Source organism: Haliotis rubra, unplaced genomic scaffold (assembly GCF_003918875.1).
Source record: "Haliotis rubra isolate DU_JTF1 unplaced genomic scaffold, ASM391887v1 Scf377, whole genome shotgun sequence".
Taxonomy (NCBI): domain Eukaryota; kingdom Metazoa; phylum Mollusca; class Gastropoda; order Lepetellida; family Haliotidae; genus Haliotis; species Haliotis rubra.
The window spans coordinates 163,469-191,199 of NW_025767054.1; the positions used below are offsets into that span (position 1 = coordinate 163,469).

Sequence of the window (27,731 nt, forward strand, 5' to 3'; positions counted from 1 at the left end):
AGGTTGAATGCGATCAAGCATGAAGACGTGGCCTTTAGAAGTAGACGTGTAGACTTAGCAGGAATAGTTGATTCTCGATAAGGTAAGTGTTTTATACAGCAATAACATGGTAGATTTATCAGCTCCCCTGGTGGTTGGGACACACACTTCAATAGATCAATAACACTGTGACACCGGCTGCAAAGATAGGATATATGTTTTAGCCATGTGAGTCTCCGATGAAACTGAACTCTGCTACAACATCCAGGTAATGGTTTCCAAGAGATAACTCAATCTTTGATGGAATTCCAGTCTGTTGTACCACTAAAATGTACAGCAACACACTGATACGGTTCACTGTGCACATCATGAACCTCCGATGTCTGCACGAAATTCATAACACATTGCAAATTTAATAACAATTTTCTAAATGATATACAGTGAAGCCTCGTTAATCCGGACGGTTGCGTTTCTCAACAAATTCGTCCGGATTGCGAATAGTCCGGACTACTGAATCAAGACCCAAGTTCAAGCAAGAGTTGCTTTCCTTACTATTACAAAAACGACACGAATCTGGATAAAACAAATAAGCATTTTATGTAAAGCTTATAAAACGATGAATAGCAAGTACAACAATAATATAGTCATAGCAAAAGGGGTCTTTCATTGTTGTACAGTCATACAACTTGGTTCCCAAATAGTCGCCATAAATGGAACATCCCTTACTTTTCAATGGTATATATTTAGATCTATCAATAGTACTACAAGGTCATAAATTATATAAAACTCCTTTTCACTGTACACAGCGTATTTGTGACCACCTCTTTTACTTATGTACGGCGATCAAAGGTTGTCATATTCTTAAATCTTTTTAACTATTTATAAGACAAAATTTTGACCTGGCGCAGGGCAAGGAAAAGCCCAGAAGAAGTTGACATCCATAATATTTTGTCTTATACTTGAATACCACCTTCTATATGCCTCTCAAGAACCTTTAAACTATTTGTTAACCATCACGCATAACAGTCACTCATACAAACCTTGAAAAAAATTGGATAATACTTATTACTTTTCATTTTTTAATTGTTATTACCAGAAAAAGATTCGTCCCAAATTTCAAAGAGTAATAACATTTAATAATACAATTTACATAACCTTGGAGAGTACATTCTAAAACAACATTATGCGAAACGACATATATGCAAAGTATCAACATTCTAATTTGGGAAGTTTTATAGTTTACATACATTTTAAGGTTTTTGACACAGCATATCATTTAAATATCGGCAATGTTCCTCTGACAAAAGTGCTTCCTTTTGAATCAAATCCAAAATTGGGGGAATGAACCAAGAATCGTTACAAGTGAAATTAAAGCTCTCCTGATTGATTTTGCTCCTGAAAATGAAGAGAAAAAATATTAGTGTCGGTAAATACATATTAGATCGAGCCTCTTTGGTCATTGGGTTAGTTGTGTTAGAATAGGTTACCCCCAGCTCTGTCCTTAGTTTCTCCCCTTAAAGAGAGAAGAGAGAAAGAGTAGAGAACATATACGGGCTCCAATTTTGCCAGGAAAATAAAGTACAATCGATTGATTAGCGGGCTACCAACCTAGAGTTATTTGCCCTTGACAAGGTGGCGCAAACGTCCAATCGTCGTCCGCATGAAGAAAAGTGGATTCATTTTCAGGTTGTAAACATTGGTTAATTCTGATGTAAGATGATGGAAATTGGATCTGAGATTAGTCACAAGATCCGGGTAAGATTCTTCGTCGATATGCGTTGTAGATTGACCATGCACACAACATAAATCCAATGTCAATGGCGTTCAATGAAAAGGTACATACGTGTGTACCCTAATTTCGTGGTGCTTTTACTTGACTTCGAGTGTTCAGCTCGTGCACTAGCTACATAATTGTCATCACCGTAGTAACGAAAGGACACGTGGTATGTCAAGTATAATGCTACACTGTCTTAATCTTGTCGAATGCGTATGATGTCTGGTGTAAAGTAACAACACTAGGCGTGTCTTATTGTCACCGGTTCGGTCATTGAACGACACTTGCCAGTTCAGGTTCGCGTGAATATGTGCACATTTTTGAGGATGTGTTTGGTAACACAGATGAAAGTGTCACTTGAGAGGGATTCCATCTGGATATTAATAAAACATATTTTTGGGTTTCTGGGTGAAGATGAACAGTCACCTTTTGATTCTTCATTGCAGTTTCTAGGGCATATTATGATGTTCTTATGAGCCAACATTCAGATTGGTCAAGCTCCATTTTTGGCATAGCCCAAATTCAACGTTATTCCAGTTTCCACTGCCATGGTCAATTGTCCCTTTATCAAATTCCAGCTCTAATGAGTTTATCCATAAATAGTTCTTTAGTTTTCAGAATTCAGGTTTAGTTTGGATGCTGTTAGAACAGTCTGATCCAGTGACTATATGGAGTCGTCTTCCATCTGTGCTGGTTTAATCTTGTAATGCAGATCTACCTGGTTCAATTGTCTGGGGTTCGTTTGCAAACGTTGAACTTCTGACTCTTTGCCCCATACTTTACGTTGGTGCTCAAGGCACTGAATATCAGACTGGCCCCAATTCTCCATTGCTAATGCCAACACCAGCACTTCCCTGTCTTTGTTATATACTATGTGTTGAAAGGCCTCAAGCTCCCAAGAAAGATTACAGTCAGCCTAATGGTCAAAGGGAGAGAATTCACTTGTTTACTAACATATTTTTCATAATAAGGAAACCCATTACTAAATGGAGACTTGGGTGGGTAGAGAAAAACCAGGGAAGGAATTTCCTATGAGCTCATTTGGGCTGATTTGCTTTGTTTGTTGGTAATGCCACACTCAGCAATATTCAAGATGTATGACATGGGTCTGTATATAATCATGTCTGGACCAGACAATCCAGTGATTGGCTTCATCATCATGTGCATCTATCTAATCTGTTGGGATATGATCACATATGTCAACCAAGTTAGCGAGTCTGAATACCCGATCATGTTTGTTGCCTCTTACAACATTGACAACACGCATGGGTTGCTGAAGACCAATTCTATCCCAGATCTTGACAGGTCAGGCGAATTTGCAGTCCTAGCAGGTTTATGTAGGTCAATACAAACTTTCTGTCTACTACTCAATTTTTTAAGGAAGGTCAATTTGGTACTAACAATGTTTATCTTTTGTCCATAACCAGCTGACAACAGTGTATAAGGCACGATAATTATGTTATGTTATAATATTTCATTTCTCTCAGTTTCGTCCTCTTTGCACTGCTGGGACTGAATGCTAGAGGGTAATGATCCTTCCAGCATCTGTATCTGTGGTGTGTATCTTTGTCTCATAGAAGTTACCCATGTTAAGTCTTATTGTGCTTATATATACTTTTGTAACCAGTGATATGTCTGTTGTTTCTTTTTCAGTCTGCTATTAAGGCAAAACTGGTTGAACTTGGAGCCTATGTAGGTGCGTAATTCCATGTTGTGGTTTTTCATTAGGGACTGTTAAGTTTTCCCCCTTGATGTATAATACAGGCTCCGCTATCCCATTGTGTATACTGCAGGCTTAACTTGTTGGCGCTTTTATCACAGGCCGTGTGTTGTTATTGTGTCTGGCTTCCTAATCCCCTATCATTTGTATTGTACTGTACAAACATCTACTTGTATTTATACTTCTCTATCCTCATGCTGTTCATCACTTGCTTGATAACGGTGTTAGAACCATACACCGAAACGTCGCTCTCACAGCAATAAAGAAGTTGTTCATCCTTATATTGTTATCCTTTCTTAGAGACTGTTATGTTTGTGTAATCAAAATAATCTTGATAATAATAAAAAAATAAAAATATATATGTTATATTTATTAATGGGTGCATTAGGTAATGAACATATTTCATGGTTCATATTGTAATATTGTATCTTGTAATTATATTTGTAATCACAATGGCAGATGTAGAGGAGATCCCTGTATAGTGTGTATTTGTGATGTAGATGAAGAACTACCAGACTACATCATGGTCATGGTGGCCAACAAGAAGAACAGTTTACAGATGACGGAGGACCTTAATCTCTTCCTTGGATCAAACACAGAAAAGTTCACCACATGGTAAAGTTGATTTCTTTAATACTGATGTATTTTTGAAAGAATTGCAAAATGTTAAATGGTTATCTTGGTTACTACTGGCAGCAGACTTTGTGTTTAGATTATCAGGTAAATATGACTATTATGATATGTTGTCTTCATCTCTTCTATGTAGTGGTTTTGAAAATAAGGATTTTCAACAATCTGCATGTAGTATGACAAGGTATGAATAAGTCTTGGTATAGTGTTTTCATCTTGATCATGTCAGTCTATGATTGTATATGTACTTTGTTGAATAAAATCTAAATTTGTTTAACTGACCTTTTGTTGTTAGAATTAGATTCGAGGCTGATACTAAATGTTTGTTTGCAGGCTCCACAACCTGATCAACAAGTTGCAGTCTATATCAAATGGTAAGGCATGTCCTTGAGACTGCTGTGAAAGTAAAATAACAAGGTCAACACAAATTCTCAGTTAAACCATACATTGGAAGTTTCAAAGTGAATTGGCACTACCATCATGATCATTGATCATCAGAACTGGAAAAAAACACATTGTGAACTGAAACAGATTAGTAATGCCTGTAACAGCACTTTGAAAATTGTGAAAATGTTTAAAGAAACACAGTCAGAATTGTACTGTGAAGCATACGAGAAGTTAAAAACTATTTTGAATGCTTGGCCGGGACAAAAATGTTCAGAATCAAACAAGAATTTCAAGGGTCTTTGTTGTATGCCTAATGATAAAAGTTAAAGATTGAGGAGTCCCCAGATAACTTGCCAATGAACCTATGGTCCCCTTTGATTTTGAACACTTGTTAAGTAATGAATCTCTCTACATTAGCACATATTTAGTGAGTATAAGCATAATAATTATCTTTCAGAAACAGTATCTGATGACAAAGAAAAAAAGGAGAAGGAAAGAAAGAAATCCACAGAAAAGAAGAAAGTCATCTCTAGTGATGTCCCAGCTGCTGTGCCAGTTAAGAAGGTTGAGAAGGCACCTGTTGTCCAGAAGGAGACAGTCAAGCCTAAAGTCAATAAAGTGAAGGAGGTAGTTCAACCGAAGGAGCCGTCGCCTGTGCCTGACCTAGAAGAACCAGAGTTTACTGTCAGGGCAGATACAGGTGAGGTTTTTGGTTGGTTGATGTTGTTTAACACTGAATTCCCCATACATTTTAGAATCAAATTGCAACTGGTCTGTGTCACCAATGATAACTGTCTAGATAAAATGAGGCGAAACATATTGGGTGTGAAAGCGAACGCTGTGCTTGAAAGACTCATCATGATAGTCTGAAATGTAAACAAAGACAATTCCGATTTACACTGGGCGTAGCATTTTTCTGGAAATTTTCAACATTCATCCGTCTATTCATTTTGCTTGCAATGGCTCAATACCTTTGGAATATGCATGGAAAGAGTATAAAGCAAGAAATAGGAAATTATAAATAGATACAATGCAATGATTTGATAATTCATAAGAAATTGTCAAAGTTTCTGAGCAGCGTGACGTCATGACTGATGCCAAATCAATAAAAGCGATACGGGTAATTATCTGCATTTCTGGCCTTTTCTCTTACTTATAGTGAAAACAATAAAAACATATAACAACACACAGATAGTCAGAATCATTCTGATTACTTACATGTCATATTTATGTACAAGCGATCCCTGAATCAATGGAAGGGTCCTAGCAAAAATCCCTGTGTACCCTTGTCAGCAAAGCAGCCATTTTGTAAGAACTTCGGTCAGCGGTAGTGATGTCATCACGTCAACATTGTTCTACATATTAGGCAATTTCTTTGAGGTGAAGGTCGGTTGAACAAGAGTAAACACAATCGCCATATCCTTCCGATTACACTGTCAGTATTATGGTGCATATTTTATGTATTAGTTCAGATACTTTTCATGAAACTGACTTAAGTACTAAGTATCTACATTTAGCCTTGTTCAATATCATATCATACGTGCATATAGGGTTTACGGTGTTATATTCTTTGAAAGTTTTGATTGTTTGAATCATATTTACATAAGAAATTGACATATTTAGTGCAATACACCATATTCAAACCTCTACACAAGTGTTAGAAGATCAAACGAAAGTAGCAATAACTGCAACTACTTTAGTTCCTATGATGTACAATATTAACTTTTTTATACTAATATTGCAATTTCATATGAACAGGTTAATGAAAGTTGATTTAATTCAACCTTATATGTAAAACTGATAATATTAATGACAATGATTTATATATGGTATGAAATGTATATGCACACATATTTAAAGGAATTGTCTTGTTCATTGCATAATTTTGTGTCGTTTTATAGACAAAAGAATTATGCATATTGATCGACAAAGGTGCAGTTTGTTGGAAACGCTTTATGATTCTCTATCATTGTTTTCGATAATATATTCAATTCATATTCGATTAAATAATATTGTGATGACAGGATATCAAACTCTAACTACATTTATAGGAAAATTGTTGAAAAATATATATACCATCTCATGTGTTAATTCGGACAAATCTTACATCCATATTCTAATATATAGTTCCATATATAAAAAGCTATCTTTTTGCATCTTTCATTGCATAATTATGAAGAGAAATAGCGACATAATCATAAACAAACAAAATTCTTATCCCAAACAAAATATTCGGGTGTTGTGAAATATTATTTTTTATTTACGTTACATTGATGCCAAACAGGTGCGTGTTGTTCACAAAAAAGATGCTGTCAAACCGTCTAATTGTTGATATATTCAGGACACTATTTAAATAGAAAAATCAGTCATTTTATGTTTTGTCTAAAGAGTGTTAAATTCTGACATAGAAGTCTAGGACCTTTTATACACTTAATGGAAATTAAGTGACATATATACTAATCAGCATACCAATGTCGCCCTTTTCCGACGCCGCATAAAATGCATAAAACAAGCAATTACGCCAACTAAAATGTTGTATTATTTTCAGCAATTTCATTACATTCTCAAGATATGGCTAGTATTCTGGTAATAACGATGCAAAATTAGTCAAAATACATCTACACAAACAGGAGAATATGGGAATCTAAGAACTAACTTGTATATCGGATAGGGCCATTCAAATCGCAATTAGGTGCTTTCACATGTAGTAACGCTTGTCATCTTTTCTTATAAACTGTGAAACTACCAAACTGCATCCGGCTCACATTGGGGAACTTTGAATTGGAATAGTTTGGTTCACCGTGAACAAAAAATAACGAAAAATATAGCGTCCATGATCCACAACAAATTCTCTCCTTGTGAACTGAGTTACATTGACCTAGTGTTACGCATAACGGAGTTATGCCCCTTATCATTATATAATGCGTGTATGACCTCTCTGTCGTTGTCTGACGCCATAGAAGAAAATCCATTTTTGACATTTATTGCGAAAGTAATTTTTAATGTTGGCGATAATAATGCATGCATAAGCACATAAATCCAATTCATATACACTTATGTCGTTCAGATATCAGGCTGTATTTTCTTCAGCTCACTCTTTCCGAAAGATGTCAAAATAAAAATTCAGAGCACAGTGCTTTTATCGGTGCTTGTGATAAAAAGCGGAGAAATTTACTGTTTTTACGCGATAACAAAATTTGGACAACATTTAGCAAGGTCTATTTCTCAAACCGCAGAGGTTGTTGCACTTATATTTATACCAACGGATAGGAAATTTAATATTCTACATTTCTGTGTAATTTTGTAGCCGTGACGTAGATCCAGCACCACGCGGCGCAATTCTCGCGACAACGTTCACTTTTCAAAGCATATGAAAAATGTGCTCTGAAAAAAAACTCGCAGCCAGGGGTTAATGCCACACTCAGCAATATTCCAGCTATATTGCAGCGGTCTGTAGATAATCGCATCTGGACCAGACAATCTAGCGATCAACATCATGAGCATCGATATATTCTGTTGGGATACAATGGCATGTGCCAATTAAGTCAGTGAGCCTGACCACCAAATCCTGTTGGTCACTTCTGACGACAAGCATCAGTTGCTGACGACCAGTTCTCACCAAGATCTTCACGAGTGTACAGGTAAAATAACCAGGTGGAATAAAACAAGATGTGTAAAACCAAGGGGTCAAAGATTTTGTCATGTGCTTATACATACGTATGTATTCTTTCAGATGAATTCAGTGAAGAAATGAAAGAGATAGAGAAACAGGCTGAGGCAAAGAGAGCCCCCATCCAACCGACAACCACAGCTCCCCCTGTTGTAATCCCCACCCCTAAGCCTGTAGTCACCACCCCACCAGCTCCCGTAACCGTAGTGAAGGAGCCACCACCGGTGCGACCCACAGCTACTGCTGTGTCGCGACTAAGTGACAGAAAGACTGTTGTGCGATCAGAGTCCCGGCATGAAGGGAGGTCTGTTGTGTCATCAGACAAACCAGCCCAAGTCGTCAGAAGGGTAAGTCTCTGTTCTGTACCTCTGGACACTGAGGTTATTTCAGTCTGCCAAGTAATTTTCAGTCTACTGGCCAGAATCTTTATTTTTCAATTATATTCAGTGAATTCATTCTTAGTACATGATATAAGATAAGTTGATCTTAAAGACCAGAAGAAATATTACCATCCTAGCAATGGACTAGTGGCCAAAACTGTTCATTTTTCCTTATCCTGACTCATGCTCTTTTGCTTGTCTTCTTCTTCTTCTTGCGAACATAGTGGAACACTTGTATCTCCTTATTTGAAGCCCCTTCAAAATAAAATCACTAATTGGTACTCACCACGAAGTTGCTCTCCTTTGTCTCCCCTGGGAAAGGTGTCAAGCCACCCTCTGGCCATGTGCTTCACTCTCTCCTTCTTAAGCCCAGTGAGCAGGATGTGAGAGCCTTGTGTCTCCTTACACACATATCCTTTGATAATCTCTTAGTTTTACCTCTCATAGGTTACTATAGAGGTATAGCTAGTATCCTTTACTATTTGTATTGATTAATTATCATTATTTCTACTGTTTATTCACGTGTATTCGATTGATTGTTCAGCTAGCTTTTACGCTTCATGAAAATCTGTACGATTTGTAGATTACGCTTTTTCTGCCTCCGATCCACATGTAATATGCCCTAGTTGTTCTACTGCGTGTGCGTTTAATTCACGCGTTGCAGTTACTGCATTAATTTATCTCATTCTGCATTTAATAAATATCATCTTTGCGCTCTTCTTAAGGCGTGCTGCAGATAGATCACGCAAAACAAGGGCAAAACATGGCAGAGAGTCCAGATATTCCATCCAGTCAGCTGCTAGCGATCTAACCCTCTCCCCGTCTGGTGTTCTGCTAGAGACCCCTGCGGCAGAGGAGCGATGGGACGAGTCCGTTACTCGAAGAAACGACCGGCCTCCCAGACATCCCGCCATTGCAGACTAAGTCTAAGAGGGCCTCATCGCCGCCTCAACGCAGATTGAGGACACCCAGGGCAGCGCAGACTTCCAAAGGGAAATCATTTAAGACAGCAAGAACTTTTCTCAGCCGAGATCGCTCCAGCAGCAGAGTTGGGCCTCTAACGATGATCAGCCGATAATCATCCCGACTTACGGCAGAAGAAGCGACCCGGTGTCAGCGACTGTGACTTCTGCAGAGATCACCATGCAGCCTGATGCCTCTACACCGACGTCAGGCGCCATTGATGTGAACCCCATGCGCAGAAAAGACGCCCTAACGACTTCATCACAGATCATCCCAGAAGACATGATGCGGCAGATTATGAACATCATGGAGGACCACTACAAACGCGCAAGCAGGGTCCGAGCAACGGTACATGAAGGCTCCAACGTGAACAGCACCCCAGAGGCACCCCCGCCAACGTAGCAGCCAAGACGATGTCACCTTCGCGAAGGAAGTCCCGCACCACCTTGACGAAGGACCTAGATGTACAGCTTTTCGAGGGCCTCTGGCGAAGGCGGGAGATCATCACCATCTTCGATTTCATCTCTAGATATGGACTCAGACCATCAGACATCGCGGAAGCCTTCAGCGAAGGTCATATCATCGATCCCCGGACCGACGCAAATGAAGCTTCAAGGCATTCTGAAGGACATATGATTCCAGATCTTCATCGCCTAGAAGAACATCGAGGACTGCCGAAGAGCTTCAAGCTATCAACATTCACCTCACAAGTCTCGAGAAGATCATCCCATAGACGATCTCCAATTCGCTCATCACCAGGTCAATCACCCATCAGATCTCCACATAGAGTGGCGCACAAGTCAACTAGATCGCCACAAACCTCATCAGATATACAGACAGCTACACGCAGTCGAAGAGCATCTACAATTTATTAATGATGATGGTTTTGAGGATGATGGAGGAATCATATTTTCTGATGCAGAGATACGGTATTGGATGGTCAATAACCTAGATCTCACATCACCATCTAAAAGTGGCAATACAGCTCAGGACGTATTTGATGAAGGAAGATGATCCAGATGCAATCACTCTACCCCCGATCGACCCGATGGCGGCAGTGCCACAGAATCTAGATGCAGCTTTCCAGAAAGCTACGAAAAGTTCAGATACCACATCTGCCCAACTTTCAAGCCAAGAAGTTCTCCACGCATAACATGGACTCCTTCTACAAGGCCCAGGACATCGATGAGAACTATAAGATCATCAGCGCATGTAAAGAACAAGATTTACAAGATGGATGATCGCAGTTGGCTCATATAGAAACCATGACGACGACGATGTTCTTTGGGTTAAATAGATCTAGGACGCATCAATGAGACTCTTATTACTAGATTCCGGGATTCCACGACGGAAGATGATAGAATGATTTATTCTGCCTTACTTATGCAAAAGAAAGATCAGCAGTTTTAACGGATCATCTTACATCTGTTTCAGCAGCATTCGACCTTAGCTCGCCGCCAAGGCCTCCTCGCCTCCTGTAATTGGGGAGAACTTTACAGCCCCACTTTATACAGCCCCCTGGTCGACAACATCCATCTTTGACGGAGAAATCACAAAGTCGCCTTAAGGAAGTCTCTAAGGATTCCAGGGAAGTCCTTATGATTAGATCGATGGACACACTAGCCTAGCAGCGCCATTCGGCCAGACTTCACAAAGATACTCAGGCAGATCTAAGTTCACGGGCCTACAAAGAGCAAAGAGACAGGAAGATAGCCAGCTCTAGAGGTAAGATTCTTTCACGCCCATATGGCAACTATAGAGGAGGATCAGGAAGAGGCAGGACACCCAGAGGTTCCCGCGAATTATAGACGCTGAAACACAGGTTCGAACGACTGGAGTCTTCCACCCCAGCCGTTCCAGTACAACCAGCTCAAGTGGGTGGCGCTTCCAACTACACTGGGAAAACTGGGGAATACTGCAAGACCCTTTACGCCTCCAACATTCTTCAACACGGATTTCAGATCCCTCTACAGGTTAAGCCTCCGCTGACAATCAAACCCCAAGTTCGACATGCCGCAACAACTACCAAAGATAAAGAGGCTGTTTCATCACTCCTATCCAAACAGGCCATAGAAGTAATAGATCAAGCAAACGCCGAACCAGGTTTCTACTCCCCAGTTTTCCTAGTTCCCAAGAAAAACTCCCACGGAGAAATACAGACTCATCTACAACATGAGCTTTTCAACAAGAACTATCTCACGCAAACCAATCGGGTTTCAAGATGATACATTGCACCTCAGTTACGCCTAGATGATTCATCCTATGGACTACATGGGCAGCATAGATCTACAGGATGCCTACTTGCACATCCCCATTCATCCCGATTCCAGGAAATACCCTACGATTTACTCTAGAAGGGCTACATTACCAGTGGAAAGTAATTCCCATTCGAATATCATCAGCCCCTGGCTATTCAATGAGGATAACTTAAACCGATTATCAAATTTCTACATCACTGCAAGGGCTACGCGAGTGCTTTACCTCGACGACGGGATACAAGTAGATCAAGATCCACTTGCGCCTCAAACTACAGTTAAATTACATCATAAAGCTACTAACACAACTAGGTTGGTTAGTAAACTTACGCAAGTCGGACCTAGTACCATCGCAAGACCTACAGTTCCTAGGTATTCGATCTCATCACAAATCGCATAACCATTATTATGGTACCAGAAGACCGCTGGTCAAGATACAACAGACCATTCCACCAGCTCTACTCTCTCCGCTACCACTCTGCGACAATGGCAGAGCCTACTAGGTCTTCTCACATCAGCCCAAGACATGACTGTCACAGGCAGATTACAGTTACGTCCCCTACAGGTCCTCATCAACGCGCACATCTCAACGATGTACAAACCATTCAGTCTACCGTAAACATCTCAGACCACATCTACTATGGTGGACCAAGAAATCGAATGTCTGCTAAGGGATTTGTTTAGCAGAGCAGGAATACAAAACCCATCTGTATGTAGATCGCTGACACCCAAGGTTGGGAGCTCATCCTCACCAACCACATCGATATCAGGGTTATGGAATCAGCAAGAATGCAAACTCCATATAAACAGTCTAGAAATGAAAGCTGTAATCAACGCCATTCTACATTGGAGCACATTTCTACAAAATGCGCCCTAATGATCCATACAGACAATTCGACAGTGGCGCTCTACATAAACACAAGCAAGGCTCAAACGAGATCGATGAACCTTTTGAACCTAAGCTTTCAACTGTTCGATTTAATACAAGATCTAAATCTACATGTCAGAGCAGTGCACATTCCCCGGAGCCAGAAATATACTAGCAGACGCTCTCTCTCGGCCTCATCTACCATCACCGATACAGAGTGGATGATCAACAGGAAATTTTGCACAGATAATCAAGCAATTAGGAGCTGCTCGCTAATAGACCTATTCGCCACGCTGATTCAACAATCAGCTACCGACATTCTGTGTCACCAGTCCCAGACCCCCAAGCTTGGGCAACGGACGCTCTAAGTCTATCATGGGAAGGCCTCAACGCGCATCGCCAGCGCCGGGCCGCCAGCAATAATACCTCAAGTATTACAGAAAATCAGACAAACACAGAGCCTACAACTCACTTTGGTGCGTTTCTACTGGTCGGCCAGAACGGTTTCCCATACTAATTCAAGAAATTCGGGTCAACCAACACTGGAGCTACCCAAGCAAGAAACCTGTTAATTCATCCTCACACTCAAACAAGTGCATCGAAACCCAGCAATGTTCCAACTACACGTATGGACTGTATACAAATGTGCTTAAACAAGAGAGGATATTCTGCCAGGGCTGACGCAAAGCAGTCAACGCTTTGCTCTTACGTTACTCAACTCAGAACTTGTAACGACTGACAAGTGGCACAGTTTCAGGAAAATTATGCAACAAAGAAAGGGTTTACAGCAAGAGAGGCTTCACAACCTCAAGTGGCAGACTATTTGTGTTACCCTACCAAAACAAACATTTAAAAGGTTCAACGATATCAACATATCTTGCCGCTTAGCTCTGTAATCACCATGAGAACGGGTGTCAAATTGACAAGATCTCCAGAGTTACTGGCCTTACTCACGAGCTTTCGGATTGGAGGACCAAAAGCGGAAGTTCCACGCCCCAGCTTGGGATCTGAATGTGGTGTTACAACACCTCACGAGTGAGGGTCTATGCGAACCTTGGAATCGACAAACTTTGAATTTCTCTCACAGAAAACATTGTTTCTGCTATCGCTAGCCACAGCAGCAAGAATGTCTGAAATTCAGCGCCTGGATTACGAGAGGATACAGTTTGATGACAATCATAACACAGCGCAGCCTCGGATTAAGATGGGATTTCATCAAAAAATCAACTGCCAGGTCAACCAGACAGATTATTCCACATCCCGGCGCTTATCCTCTATTTCTCGGATCACAAGATACACAAGACCTATCACTGTGTCCGTAAGAGCTCAAAGTTTATTTTACGATCCAAAACAAGGAGAAGATTTCTCAAACGCTTATTCATCCCATTATAAGCCTACTTAATCAAACAGAAGTGTCACGGACCACAATATCTATTTGGATAAGGACTGTCATTCTCCGTGCCTACAAGGCAGCAGGCTTGGACCCACCAACAGCATCAAATCCACATGAGATCAGGGCACTGGCCTCTACCCTCGCCTCTACACGGTAACTGTTCCTTGAACACGATTATGGAAGGATGCTATTGGAAATCTAACATGGTATTTGCTAATCACTACCTAAGAGACATCACTACAGAAGATGTCTCTGGCATTCACCATTTCGACCACTGGTCCTCAAGCTCAGCAACTGACAGTCCCTCAGAGGCGTTAAAATATTATCCTCACAAGATTAATATGTATTTTATACATACTCATCTAGCTTATAACTCTCACGGAGTTTTAGGGCTATGTATATATGTTCAGCTTAAGTATTCAACCTTAAGCATATACTTGGATATAGTCAATTTCAGTGCCTCTATCAGAGTCACCTATATATATATATATAATTTATATGTATTGTTCAATATATTCATAATGTAATTCCCCTTTAATGGCTTTATATAACCTATGGTTTTCTTTATACAGGAAACATCCTAAATCTAAGCCTTCATGAAGTTCCCGTAGGGGATATTACAGTATATCTATACAAAATCACTAATTATAAATCCAAAGTATTCTGTTACCCACCTCCGTCTCCATTAGGATGCTACAAACAAAGAGCATGAGTCAGGATAAGGGAAAAATATGTAATTTTTAGAGTAAAATTGATATTTTATACTTATCCTGACTCATGAGGTTAGCCCTCCCATCCTCCCCACATAACACTTTGGATTTCCCTGTAAATTCAAGTGTTGGGCTCGCTAAATCAGGAGAGAGTGGAGCACATGGCCAGAGGGTGGCGACACCTTTCCCGCCAGGGGAGACAAAGGGGAGCAACTCGTGGTGAGTACCAATTAGTGATTTTATTTTGAAGGGAGCTTCAAATAAGGAGATACAAGTGTTCCACTATGTTCGCAAGAAGAAGAAGACAAGCAAAAGAGCATGAGTCAGGATAAGTATAAAATATCAATTTTACTCTAAAAATTACATATTTGCAAAATTATCAGCAATTGTCGCCCACTCTCAAAAGCTTAAGGGTTGTGAAAATTCATAAGGATTTTTCTGATACTGTTGGACACGAGTAGGATTGGCATTACAGAAAAAAGATCACAGGATTAAAGATCACAGGATTCAAGAGGAATTACTTCCATGTACAGATAGGCATTCTGAACAATTGTCTGATCACTTTTGATTGATATCATTTCACTTATTACTTTTCACTAATTTTCACTTTATTACCACATAGTGAACACTTTCATCATGTTTACTGTTAATGTTTTGCAGACAGCAGTTTTGAAGTCTTCCAGTGTAGCTCTGAAGCGGAAAGCCCCCAGTTCTGTGGTGAAGCCCATGTCTAGTCGTGCAGAAGAAGAGGAGGAGGAGTACGACCCTCACAATCCATCTGTGGGCAGTGTTGCCAGTGTAGTGCGAGTCACGGCAAGGAAGTGAGTATGTGAGGCATTCTCTAGGTCCCCCGACCATCTGTGGGCAGTGTTGCCAGTGTAGTGCGAGTCACAGCAAGGAAGTGAGTATGTGAGGCATTCTCTAGGTCCCCGACCATCTGTGGGCAGTGTTGCCAGTGTAGTGCGAGTCACGGCAAGGAAGTGAGTATGTGAGGCATTCTCTAGGTCCCCCGACCATCTGTGGGCAGTGTTGCCAGTGTAGTGCGAGTCACAGCAAGGAAGTGAGTATGTGAGGCATTCTCTAGGTCCCCCGACCATCTGTGGGCAGTGTTGCCAGTGTAGTGCGAGTCACAGCAAGGAAGTGAGTATGTGAGGCATATCTCTAGGTCCCCGACCATCTGTGGGCAGTGTTGCCAGTGTAGTGCAAAGTCAGAGCAAGGAAGTGAGTATGTGAGGCATTCTCTGGGTCCCCGACCATCTGTGGGCAGTGTTGCCAGTGTAGTGCGAGTCACGGCAAGGAAGTGAGTATGTGAGGCATTCTCTAGGTCCCCCGACCATCTGTGGGCAGTGTTGCCAGTGTAGTGCGAGTCACAGCAAGGAAGTGAGTATGTGAGGCATTCTCTAGGTCCCCCGACCATCTGTGGGCAGTGTTGCCAGTGTAGTGCGAGTCACAGCAAGGAAGTGAGTATGTGAGGCATTCTCTAGGTCCCCCGACCATCTGTGGGCAGTGTTGCCAGTGTAGTGCGAGTCACAGCAAGGAAGTGAGTATGTGAGGCAATCTCTAGGTCCCCCGACCATCTGTGGGCAGTGTTGCCAGTGTAGTGCGAGTCACAGCAAGGAAGTGAGTATGTGAGGCAATGTCTAGGTCCCCTGACCATCTGTGGGCAGTGTTGCCAGTGTAGTGCGAGTCACAGCAAGGAAGTGAGTATGTGAGGCAATGTCTAGGTCCCCCGACCATCTGTGGGCAGTGTTGCCAGTGTAGTGCGAGTCACAGCAAGGAAGTGAGTATGTGAGGCATTCTCTAGGTCCCCCGACCATCTGTGGGCAGTGTTGCCAGTGTAGTGCGAGTCACAGCAAGGAAGTGAGTATGTGAGGCAATGTCTAGGTCCCCCGACCATCTGTGGGCAGTGTTGCCAGTGTAGTGCGAGTCACAGCAAGGGAAGTGAGTATGTGAGGCAATGTCTAGGTCCCCGACCATCTGTGGGCAGTGTTGCCAGTGTAGTGCGAGTCACAGCAAGGAAGTGAGTATGTGAGGCATTCTCTAGGTCCCCCGACCTGATATTGCTGGAATTTTGCTGTGACGTTACTCCTTGTGTGCGATCAGAATAATTTCATTTTTTCTTTTCTTTAGAAATGTATGCACAAGATGTTATGTTTGATTAGAACTATTCATGTTTTGATGTGTTATTGTTTAATATTTTTCTATCAGTGCGTTTGCTTTATTTTTAAACAGATTTGTTTTGTCATAATTGTTTTTGCCAATTTCATCTGCCAAACCCTCTATAGGGTACACCTGAGGTGAACTCACACATTTTTTAGGCTTCTAAATTCTTGGTACAAGTGAGTGACCCTTTCACTCCTTTATTTGAAAGCCAAAATGTACGAACAGAAAGAACTTGGTACAGCCTACTTTTCTAGCATCAGCTCAGAGGCTGATATTCAGTCCCAAGACTGCAACCACTGGCAGTATATATAACCCAATTAGACTCACAATTTACACGATTCATGTTAGTTAGTCATTATAGTTATAACCAATTAATTTTTAAACTTATCCTATCTCACGGTATGCACCTCTCTTCTTCTTCTATGACCATGTGTGGAAACATGCTGCAGGCTAAGTTGAATCAAAGCTTTCTGGCCTCTGCAGGGGTGGAAATAACTTTTAAAATGCTAGTGTACTCCAGTACAGTGGCACATGTAAAATCACTTGCCCTGATAAGTTTTCCACTATACTGGCTGTCTTCTGGTTGATTTTTTAAATAAACAACATAATTAACATTGGAAAGTCAAGTGGACACTGGTACAGTGTGATATACAAATTTGTTTGCCCGACAGAAAAAAATATTGGACTCGGACGTCGGGCAATGGGTTATTTCCAACCCTGCTCTGCCCCCACTCCAATAGCACGACCTGTCAATCATCTCATAAGCGTGCCAGATGCTCAGATGATGAAGTGACGCTCTGTGCCTGTCATTTTCTTTCTTGTCACTACACCGGGTGGACGTGTGTTGTTCTCTCAGTTGGACATTATTTGATTGGCAATATGGGTAATAGAATCCAAGTTCTAAGAAACACAAACACTGTGATCAGTGCAACAGCAACTTTTCCGCTGCTGATCAACATGCTTTGTGTGTGGATTGTATAGGCTGTTGTAGTTGGTCACATCGGTGTTCTGTTTGTTCACACTTGAATGATGATGATTTTTCTGAATATCGACGGGTGGCATCTAGACATAGATCGGACAGAGATCTGGCGTACAACTGCTGAAGGTCCTTCAACTTCTAAGCGTGCTAAATCGGAACGCCGTTCGAAGAGAGCAGTTTGTCGATCTAAATCACCATCCCCGAACGAAGATTTTTTAGAGGTGGCCTCAGACTCCTACTTGAGCGAGAATCTCCGTCGTCTCTTTCATCCTCGAACGTCTAGTCCCGTCTCCAGACAAGTTTTATCTCCTCCGAGAGTGGTAGTGCTAACAACCTCTGCAGCACAGTCTTGGCCTTCTACCTTGGTGACGATTTCACAGACTCCTAGTTTGCCTCAGGTGGTTGTTTCCAGAGCAACGCTTTGGTTGAGTGCTCCACCCCCCTCTGCTATGGTGGGTGCGCTTGGTGAAAGCGTTCACTCTCATGTGGGGAGTGCAGTCAGTTTGGCACTTTCAACCACAGGGGTCAGTTCGGCGCTTCAACCGCTTGCTTCCAATGCGGCGCTTTGTTCCAGTTCGGCGCTTTCATATCCTCCTGTGATGACATCAGGCATGACAGCAGTATCCAGTACAGCGCTTTCAACACCTTTCCTGTACCTCGCACCACCTGTCTATGAACAACCGCCTAGTTCCAGTGCGCCGCTTACTACCAGAGAGGCACTTGCTGTCCATTCATCACTTTGTACCAATGCGTCGCGCTCACAAAGAGAAGAAGAGACCAGTGCATCGTTTCACTTCAGTTCACCGCTCTCGTTCGGTCCAACTCATTAGCCCTGTGCGCCGCATTCGATTGTATCAACTCTTAAGCTCCCTGTGCCTTTTCGATTAGATCAACGCTTCAGACCAGTGTACCGTTTTCGATTGGAACAACGATTCAACCTAGTGAACTGTTTTTTAATTGGAACACCTTTCAGTCCAGTACACTATTATTGTATGGTATACACTATTATTAGACGAATGCACCGGTCCCGATTGACTCAGAGCTTTAGATCATGAATGCGGCCGAACCGTATCACAGTACTGAACCAGATCAGCTCTTCGATCCAGATCGTCGAACCAACCTAGATCTCAGAACCGATACTGATCGCTGCACCATACCAGATCGCCGATCCGACAGTGTTCGCTGGACTGTCATCTTTCGTCGAATCATCTGGTTACCTCTATGCGCATACTGTCATCATGACTTGTTTACTAGTTCGCACACTACGGTACCTACAGTGACTCTTTTATACTGCAGTTCTACTTCAACACTTATCCCAACTTCGGCGTTGATACCTCATTTATGATTTCTACAGTTTTTACCGGTGCTCAGCTTGGCTTCTCGGATTACGCTTCCTGCTCCACTCCAATGCGCCGCTTTCATTCAGTTCAGCGATGCAGAGCGCACCTTGGGTTTTGATTAGCTCATCTCTACACATCAATGCTTTCAGTCCAGTGCGACACCTTGTCCCAATGAGCCGCTTTCATTCACTTCTTGGTTATCTACTTGTGCGCCGATCGTATCCAGACTGCCGCTTTACTCTAGTGCGCCGCTCTCTTATGTATCAACGCTTCCATCCAGTGCGCCGCTCTCTTATGTATCAACGCTTCCATCCAGAGCGCCGCTTTACTCCAGTGCGCCGCTCTCTTATGTATCATAGCTTCCATCCAGTGCGCCACGCTCTTATGTATCAACGCTTCCATCCAGTGCGCCGCTCTCTTATGTATCATAGCTTCCATCCAGTGCGCCACTCTCTTATGTATCAACGCTTCCATCCAGTGCGGCCGGCTTCCAGTTAGTGCATCGTTTCGGCTGGTTGTACAGAGGTAGTGGTTATGTCAGTAGCGCAGGCCTCTACATTACGGCGGTGATTGATGATCCCTGATTTTTAAGATTCCTCCGTCATCTACCATCCGATCTTCACCTTTGATGAATGATTCGATTCACCGAATCTATCCACCCTTCGACGTAGATATCAGCTCTACAACCACCTGGTTTGACATATTTGTCCAGAAACTTGACGATGATGTGAAAGGAAGGGTGCTGAGGTTGATGAAACAGACCACGATTACACCACAAAGCTGCTACGAGTAGTCTGTATACAGTAACAAGACTCAGTGAAGCATCGTACAATATTCCTGAATATCAAGTTGGTCTATTAATGCACAGTTTCTGCGTGTGGTACTAGCAGTGATGTTTGGTCAAGAAGCTAGCGTCACTTTACCCATTTTACCAGATTCTATGGGTTGGGATTCGCCTGGTTAAATGACGACCATTTTTTGTCACTATTGCATTGTGGGTAGCATTTGCAATGGCGGACTACTGTTTGTTTACCGGAGACTTTTGATGATACAGTGACTATGAAGTGCCCTGACAGTCTTGTCTTGGTCCCACGAAGCGGATACCTATCCCAGCCTTTAATTGCCAGTGATAATGAACGGTGCCATTCCCGGTAAGAGTGATTATGTCGAAGTTTCGTCAGTCATCCAAGAGAAACAGTTTACCGAGGGTGTCAGACAGAATCGCCCGAGAACGCTTTCACTTGGCTAGGGTTACTCGGTTTTTAGATTAAGCCCTCAGTTCAGAGGTCACTGCAGCTATGTCCGGACTGTCCGCAATCATCGATTTTACTACCTTCATTTCCCTTACAAACGTTCCTGGGGTCACTGGTCTTTTTACCTCCGCCATTCCATCAACTTTACGAATGTTCCGGTTGATTGGCGATCCCATGCCTCACATCTACTCACTTTTCACTCCATCTGGCGGACCAACACTTCATTTGGCGAACCATACTTTCCTGCGATCACTGATTATACGGACTGCATCACTATGTGTACAATGTGAACGTTCCTGTAGGTTGACTGAAAATCTCCATGCCACGAACCTACTCCATTCAGCACTTCTTCTGTACTGTCATGCTGGCTTGACTAATCGAATGTATCCTATCTCAGGAGAGATTCCTTCTTCAGTGGCAGTAGTTGCTAGGCCTTCTGATATCAGCTCAAGCCTCAACGTACAGAGGCCATCTCCTACTTCGTCCGATACAGTGATTTCTACGCCCGTATCTCGAGGCCATGAACTGAACCCGAAGGAATTGAGTCGCCTTCCAGAACCGCTTCGTCCAGTCCTTCAGTGTGGCTCGACGAACTGAATGTCTACATTGGAGTTTCTATGGTACCCCTAGCGCTTTAGCAACCCAAGATTCCCACCTTTTTGGCCGGTCAGAAGTATGTTCCTAGACCGGCAAGACTTCCCGATCACGCCAATCTTCTGGTTCATCTTCACTCCGATCAGCTGCATTGGTCTCCGCTCACACTTAATCTTCACGCCTGGTGCATTTACATGAATCGCTAACTGCAACGGGATATTCCAAGCGAGTCGCAACGGCGATTAGCGCAGCACACCAAACTTCTACCAGGCCACTCTGTGATGACTATGGAAGAATTTTGAAGCGTACTGCAAGACGATGGGTATTATATCTCCCACTACAGCATCGCCGCAGATGGTCGCGGAGTACCTCCAGCATACCAAGAACTTCCAAGGAATTGAAGGGTTCTCCCTTGTCTTCATACAGGTGGCTACAGGTGCGAAGGTGTCAACTGTCCCTGAGCTCAAGTCTCTCCTCAGATCTTACAACGTTGCTGATCAATCCCGGAAGTTCCGGACACCAGCCTGGGACCTTTCCGTGGTTCTTAATCATCTCACGTCAGAGGAGTATGAACCTTCTGGCAGAGAAGGATTTCAAGCATGTCACATTTAAGACTTTTTTCCTCCTGGCTCTTGCGACTGCTGCCTGCATCTCCGAGCTTGCTTCACGCACTGGATGTCACCTGGTTGCGCTTAGAGAGGACCAGACATGCCAACGTCCTGCTTGGTTTGAGGTTGGATCTCGTCGCTGGAACTAGTTGCCTGGACAGCCGGACAGACTATTCGCCTTTCCGTCACTGTCTACTATTCTGGGCCCTGACGAAACTGAGGATCTCTCCCTATGTCCTGTCCAGACTTTACGGGTCTATTAGCTGCCTCCAAGGACAGACGTAGGTTACGCAAAAGACTGTTTATTTCTCTGTCACCTGCCTCATCTACAGAAGTCTCTCGTACCATAATGGCATTCTGGATGTGATCTACCTTCCTTCATGCCTACGCCTATGCTGACCTTCTTCCTCCTACTACAGCCAACTCTCATCAGACAAGAGCCTTGACCTCTACGATGGCGCTACATAGAACTGTTCCCTTCACGGCATCATGGAGGGTTGTCTTTGGAGATTGGACACGGTCTTCGTTTCACCCTACTTCCGGGATCTGTCTGTCACTGATGTGGAAGTTTTCACCAACTGGGTCCCTTGGATCTGGCGCAGCAGTTGTCGTCGGCTCGCAAATGCAGATAAGATGCAGTTCCTACCTTCGTGTAGGTCTTGCATTCTCTATATCATGAAAGATATCGGTCCTATCTTTCTTATTGGTATGGATTATATTTGGGCATGGACCACCTCACCTAGGGAACTAGGGCGTGTTTGCACTGTCATACCCGTGACTCAATAGACTGAGAGGCCAATCTTGTGCTACATGCAGAGGTGGTCGACACTCCACTTAATGACCTCTACTCTCTGAGCAATTACGTCAGTGTAGTGTTGATTTCCGATTACCTGCTTGGTTTTCAAAGCGTTCCGCTCCTAAGTCCTTTCTCACCTATGGTCAGTTAGGGGGATTGGTACTGAACGTTAAACGAGTTGTGCAACCGGGCTGTTCCCTCTTTCACCGCCTTCCAGCGTGTGTCTGTGGGGGATAGTTTCGAAGCAGGGACTGTCCAGATTAAGGTCTTCGACTTTAATTCACTGGGGTCACTTGATAAATCGTGGGGAGGCGAGGTCTACTTGCCAAACTGCGTCCTGTTGCTTGTCAAAAGTTGCGGCTGAAAACCACATTAATTCGGGACCGCCCACTCCCTAGAGTTTTTGTGCTGTGTAAGCTAAGGGGTTATCTGAAGCAACCCATCACAAGTTCGGAATTAGCATATCGGGACTTGGTGCTTTCTCCTGGCCTCCTTGTGTTATACGTCTCACGGTTGTAGAGTTGACACAGGGTAATCTGCGGCCCACCTGCCAACCGTGGGATAATGCATACCGTGAGATAGGATAAGTTTAAAAATTTGGAAATTTTAACTATGAATTGTATATTTATATACTTATCCTATCTCACGCAATGGATAGCCCCCTGACCTGCCCCACATCACAGATTACTGGAAGCTCCAAGACGAGAATGACAGGCACAGAGCGTCACGTGATCATCTGAGCAACCAGCAGGCTTATGAGATGATTGACAGGTCGTGCTATCGGTGTGGGGGCAGAGGTCAGGGGGGTAGAGGCCAGAAAGCTTTGATTCAACTTAGCCTACAGCACATTTCCACACATGGTCGTAGAAGAAGAAGAGAGGTGCATACCGTGAGATAGGATAAGTATATATAAATATACAATTTATAGTTAAAATTTCGAATTTGTAGAGGTGATATATATTTCACTGGAGATTTTCCATGTTTGCCTGCCAAGGGAACTGTTTGTAATCCTAGATGTACTGGGGATTCCCCATGTGTGCATCATGGTTGGTGGACAAACAGTGGGGGGGGAACTTGGTGGCTGCAGACTTCTGCAGAACATGAGGAGCAACTAACTGTACATCATGTATGTTTATCCTAGGTCTAGTGTACCCAGATCACTACAAGCCAACAAGATGCTGCTGATGAAGGCTATGACAGATGCAGAGAAATCTGTCACCACCACTGGCAAGCGATCAGTCACAGTCACAGACAACAAACCAGGTATGGTTCAGGGACCACATCAACATGATCAGTTGCTGTTGCAGTTGTTCTTGTAGCTTTGAAATGTGTGAAGATCAACTTTGTTAACTGTTTCCTTGTAATTGTATGTAAACTGCAAAACTGCCTCAATGAAACTGAAGGGAGACATGTTGCCACCTCGATAACAACCCATGCAATTCTATATTATAATGAGAAAAAGGTAAAACCCTCTTTGACTGCTACACAACTTGTACATTCCTCTCAAATAGTCAGTCAACTGCAGATGAACATGTCATTCCCTGCACTCCCTCTATTCTACCTGAAACAATATACTACATGTAGAGCAGGTCACTGCAACCATAAATGTAAATGTTTTTGAATACGTATCTCATCTGCACTTGGCAAGTAGATAAGTTGTAAATCAGATTGTAGAAAAAGGTTTCAAATCCCCATCTTATCTTACCTTCATGTAAAATACCTTCATTTCATTGGTCAATGACGCTTTAACAAGTTTCCATGTCACCCCTCCCAGGAGGGTGACAACTGGAAAAATTATTACCCGCTGCCAGCTCTCTCAGAGAAACTGTATGGCTAACAAATCAATATGGCATGTAGTGCATGGAGTTAGAAAACTGTTTGATTAGCTGTTTTTGAGTTAACTATGTACTCATTTATTTTACCGACTTTCACTGCTCAATTTAAACTAGTTTGTGCATTGCATTGTTTGCACACTCAACTTAGAGTTTAAACATAATTAACCATTTTATAGCAGTTTTAAGCTTGTTAGAATATGTTTCACTGATTTTATAAATTGAAGCTCCCCTTAAAGACAGACGCCATTTTGTTTACATGTCATACAGTCTGTAGCAAGCTTATCGTTCTTCAAAATAAAATATGATGATAATTTTGTACATTTAAAATGGCGGTAAGATAAACACGTTGTAAATTTCTCCCTTGAGTAATACAGTCTGATTTACGCCTTTTTGTAGCAGTGTCATCCCTCACCTACCGGCTCGGGTGACACTGCTACAAAGAGATGTACTTCAGACCTATTACCCTCAAGAGAAGCATACAACTTATAATCTTGCCCATATGCTGGTACAGCTAGCTCTCTTGAAACATCTCATATCATTTAGTCCAACCCAGTATTGATAGCTGTAACAAACCTGTGTAAACTCCTCACAGCTCAGCCCTGTATCCGGGGGGTAATAGGTAATGATTAAATGAAGATGTGAAGTGCAGGTGTTAAGCGTGGACTGTAAAACAATGAGGGAGGTTACTTTATTTCACATGGGTGTTTTATTTGCTTCTATTAACAATCATTGGGATACATTTACACTATATGCTGCCACATGACAACTATTTGAGACAAATTGCTCATATAACAAAGACTTCTCACTTTGTGTTTCTTTGACAGAACGAAGCCAGCAACGATCTCAGTACAACAGCAGTAGGGCTACAGTATTAGCTGATAAAAATGTGACGCGATCCTACAACACCACTCCATCCTACAACACCACTCGGCCTAGCCTGGTGTCTCGCTCCAAGAAGGAGGAGATCATGAGGAAAATGAAGTACACCATCGAGGTTGAGTCACCCCACGATTCACCTGAGGAACCAGGCTCTGGTAGGTTTTCTGAAACATTGAAAACTAAGCTGAAGGAATACTAATAGTTATTTTCAGTATGTGACAAAAAATGGAATATACTGTATGCGTTTTAATATGATTTCATTATGTCATTATGAATTAAATGTGAGTGAGTGAGGTTGGTTTTACACAGCTTTTAGCAATATTCCAGCAATATCACAGCAGGGGACACCAGAAATGGGCTTTGCACATTTTGCCCATGTGGGGGATTGTACCTGGGTCTTTGGCGTTGCGAGCGAACACTTTAACCACTAGGCTATCCCACTGCCCCATTATGAATTAAAAACAGTTAATATTCTTTGCAAATGTCATCACTTCAGACTTTCCTCACACATTAAGCTGACAGGTAGGGATACATACTGTGACATTAATACTAAACACTCTCACTCCACTTGCCAAAGTAAGCTGACCACTTGCTAGAATTATGAACAGTGAGAACAGAGCTACAGATAACTTTTTGGGTCATTGAGATATGTACTCGCTTGTGTTCATTTCAATTTGGTATCTTCATTTTCCTTTGAGTAACCAAATATATTGTACTCATCTCACTCAAACTCATTTGGGTATTTTGCCATTTTCCATTAATTATAAAAATATAATACAGTTTAAATGTTAGTGTTTGCTATTTATGTTTGATCTGTAATATGAGAAACGATAAGAAAGACTGCAAGTTGTCAAGTTTCTGTCCTGAAATAGAACCTCCCAGTATACCTCCGTTATTTTATCTTTCCACCGGTACGCAAGCTAAGATTTCATATTTTCGCATTTACGCATGTAAGATCACATTTATTGAGTATTTACAAAAATTCAAGCGTACTTGTACGCAACAGACTTAATAGGAATTGAGTTTTCACATAAATATTTATGTAATTTACGCAGATACGCAGCTTATCTGTACCTCTGGAGAAGCTCCATCAAAGCTGACCTTCCTTTATTAAGCACTTCAGTGGTATATAGGGGCAGTGGGGTAGCCTAGTGGTTAAAGCGTTCAGTGGTCACACCGAAGACCCGAGTTCTATTCCCCACATGGGCACAATGTCTGACATCCAGTTCGGGTGTCCTGCAGCATGATACTGCTGAAATGTTCCTAAAAGTGGCTTAAACCCTACACACTCACTCATGTATAGGTAATATAACTACATGTAGAATAACTCGTCTGCAGAGGAGGAGCCGGTGCCTGACAACCGAGTTGTCGAGGTGGACCCAGAGGAGGAGGTGGAGCAGGTAGTGTCAAGTCCAGAAGCAGTGGCTGGAGCATCTGACTCTGACCCCGGGGCAGAGGTTGAGACGGTGGTGGAGGAAGAGGATGCAATCGGTGTCGGAGACGAGGAGGAGGAGGAGACGGAGCAGGGGGAAGAAGAGATACCTGTCATCCTGGAGGATGTGGCTTCAGACGAGTTCCGTCACATTCTGGACACGGAAGGGAGTCAGGTTCAAGGCAGGCTACAGCAGCAGGAGGAGGTCATGGCAGAGGAGGAGGGTGATGGCAACTCCAGGGTAGTCAAAGACAAGTAAGTCCTACAAGAAGATTTTGTTATCCTCAAAATCATACACTAACACATTTGTGTCGCCTGCTATTCAGTATACAGGTACCAAATTACTTTTGATTTGATTTAAATGAAGTGATTGATAACCATAGTGGCTATACTGAAAAATTAATTGTATTTTAAGCTAATTTGGCTCTGAATGTGTTCCTGGATTGACATAACCTTTCTTTCTTAAGCTAGTTACTATGACAAGATGATAATGATGTGAATTATGATGCATGCCCCTGACACTACAGTTATCATCAATTTTCTGAACCTGGTGTAGCACAGTGCTTCAGTATTCTATTTAAAGCTAATGACTATCACAAGATGATATTGAAGTGAATTATAATGTTTAAAATGTGTAGGTAATTTGTGAGACAACAGCCCCTTTTTCTCAACCTTGTGTACCAGTGTGTCCCAGAGTGTACCACAGTGCTTCAGTATTCTGTCTCCCTACAGTTCCAAGAACACCAAGTTTATTGTTACTCTGGATGGTGTTGACCCAGACCAGTATGAGAGCATGGAGGTGGACATGGAGGACACAGGCGAATCTACACGGGTCATGGATGTCACGTCCCGAGTGGCTCCACCCAGAATCAAACCTTTCTCTATCAACCTCAAGGATTCGGATGGTGAGTGGACAAGCCAGTGATGGATTGTGTAGCCTGTGAATGGTGATGTCACAAAATACTGAGGAAATTGATCAAATAACTTAGTTATGTGTCACTACACAATGTCAAACATGCCTCAATCTACATTATATTGTTCAGAGCATATTTACAGTTTTCCAGTCGAAGATTGTTTCTATTGTTATTTATGGTATTTCCTCTATTAGATGGCACACTTCAAG

The 27,731-nt window shown here is 42.4% G+C and overlaps 1 protein-coding gene across 2 annotated transcripts in view; it reads left to right on the forward strand.

The window, feature by feature from the left end:
• Positions 1-1,621: 1,621 nt before the first annotated feature.
• Positions 1,622-27,731, forward strand: part of LOC124286150 (zinc finger CCCH domain-containing protein 14-like) — a 31,096-nt gene continuing 4,986 nt past the window's right edge. For both annotated transcript variants that reach the window (XR_006900959.1, XM_046722499.1), the window contains exons 1-11: positions 1,622-1,734; positions 3,407-3,449; positions 3,974-4,088; positions 4,437-4,477; positions 4,948-5,190; positions 8,224-8,507; positions 15,390-15,550; positions 23,604-23,725; positions 25,122-25,331; positions 26,515-26,863; positions 27,341-27,513. Coding sequence is in view for 1 of the 2 variants with exons in the window: in XM_046722499.1 (XP_046578455.1) it covers positions 1,696-1,734; positions 3,407-3,449; positions 3,974-4,088; positions 4,437-4,477; positions 4,948-5,190; positions 8,224-8,507; positions 15,390-15,550; positions 23,604-23,725; positions 25,122-25,331; positions 26,515-26,863; positions 27,341-27,513 (1,780 nt within the window). In the remaining variant the exon portion in view is untranslated. The remainder of the gene's footprint in view (positions 1,735-3,406; positions 3,450-3,973; positions 4,089-4,436; positions 4,478-4,947; positions 5,191-8,223; positions 8,508-15,389; positions 15,551-23,603; positions 23,726-25,121; positions 25,332-26,514; positions 26,864-27,340; positions 27,514-27,731) is intronic.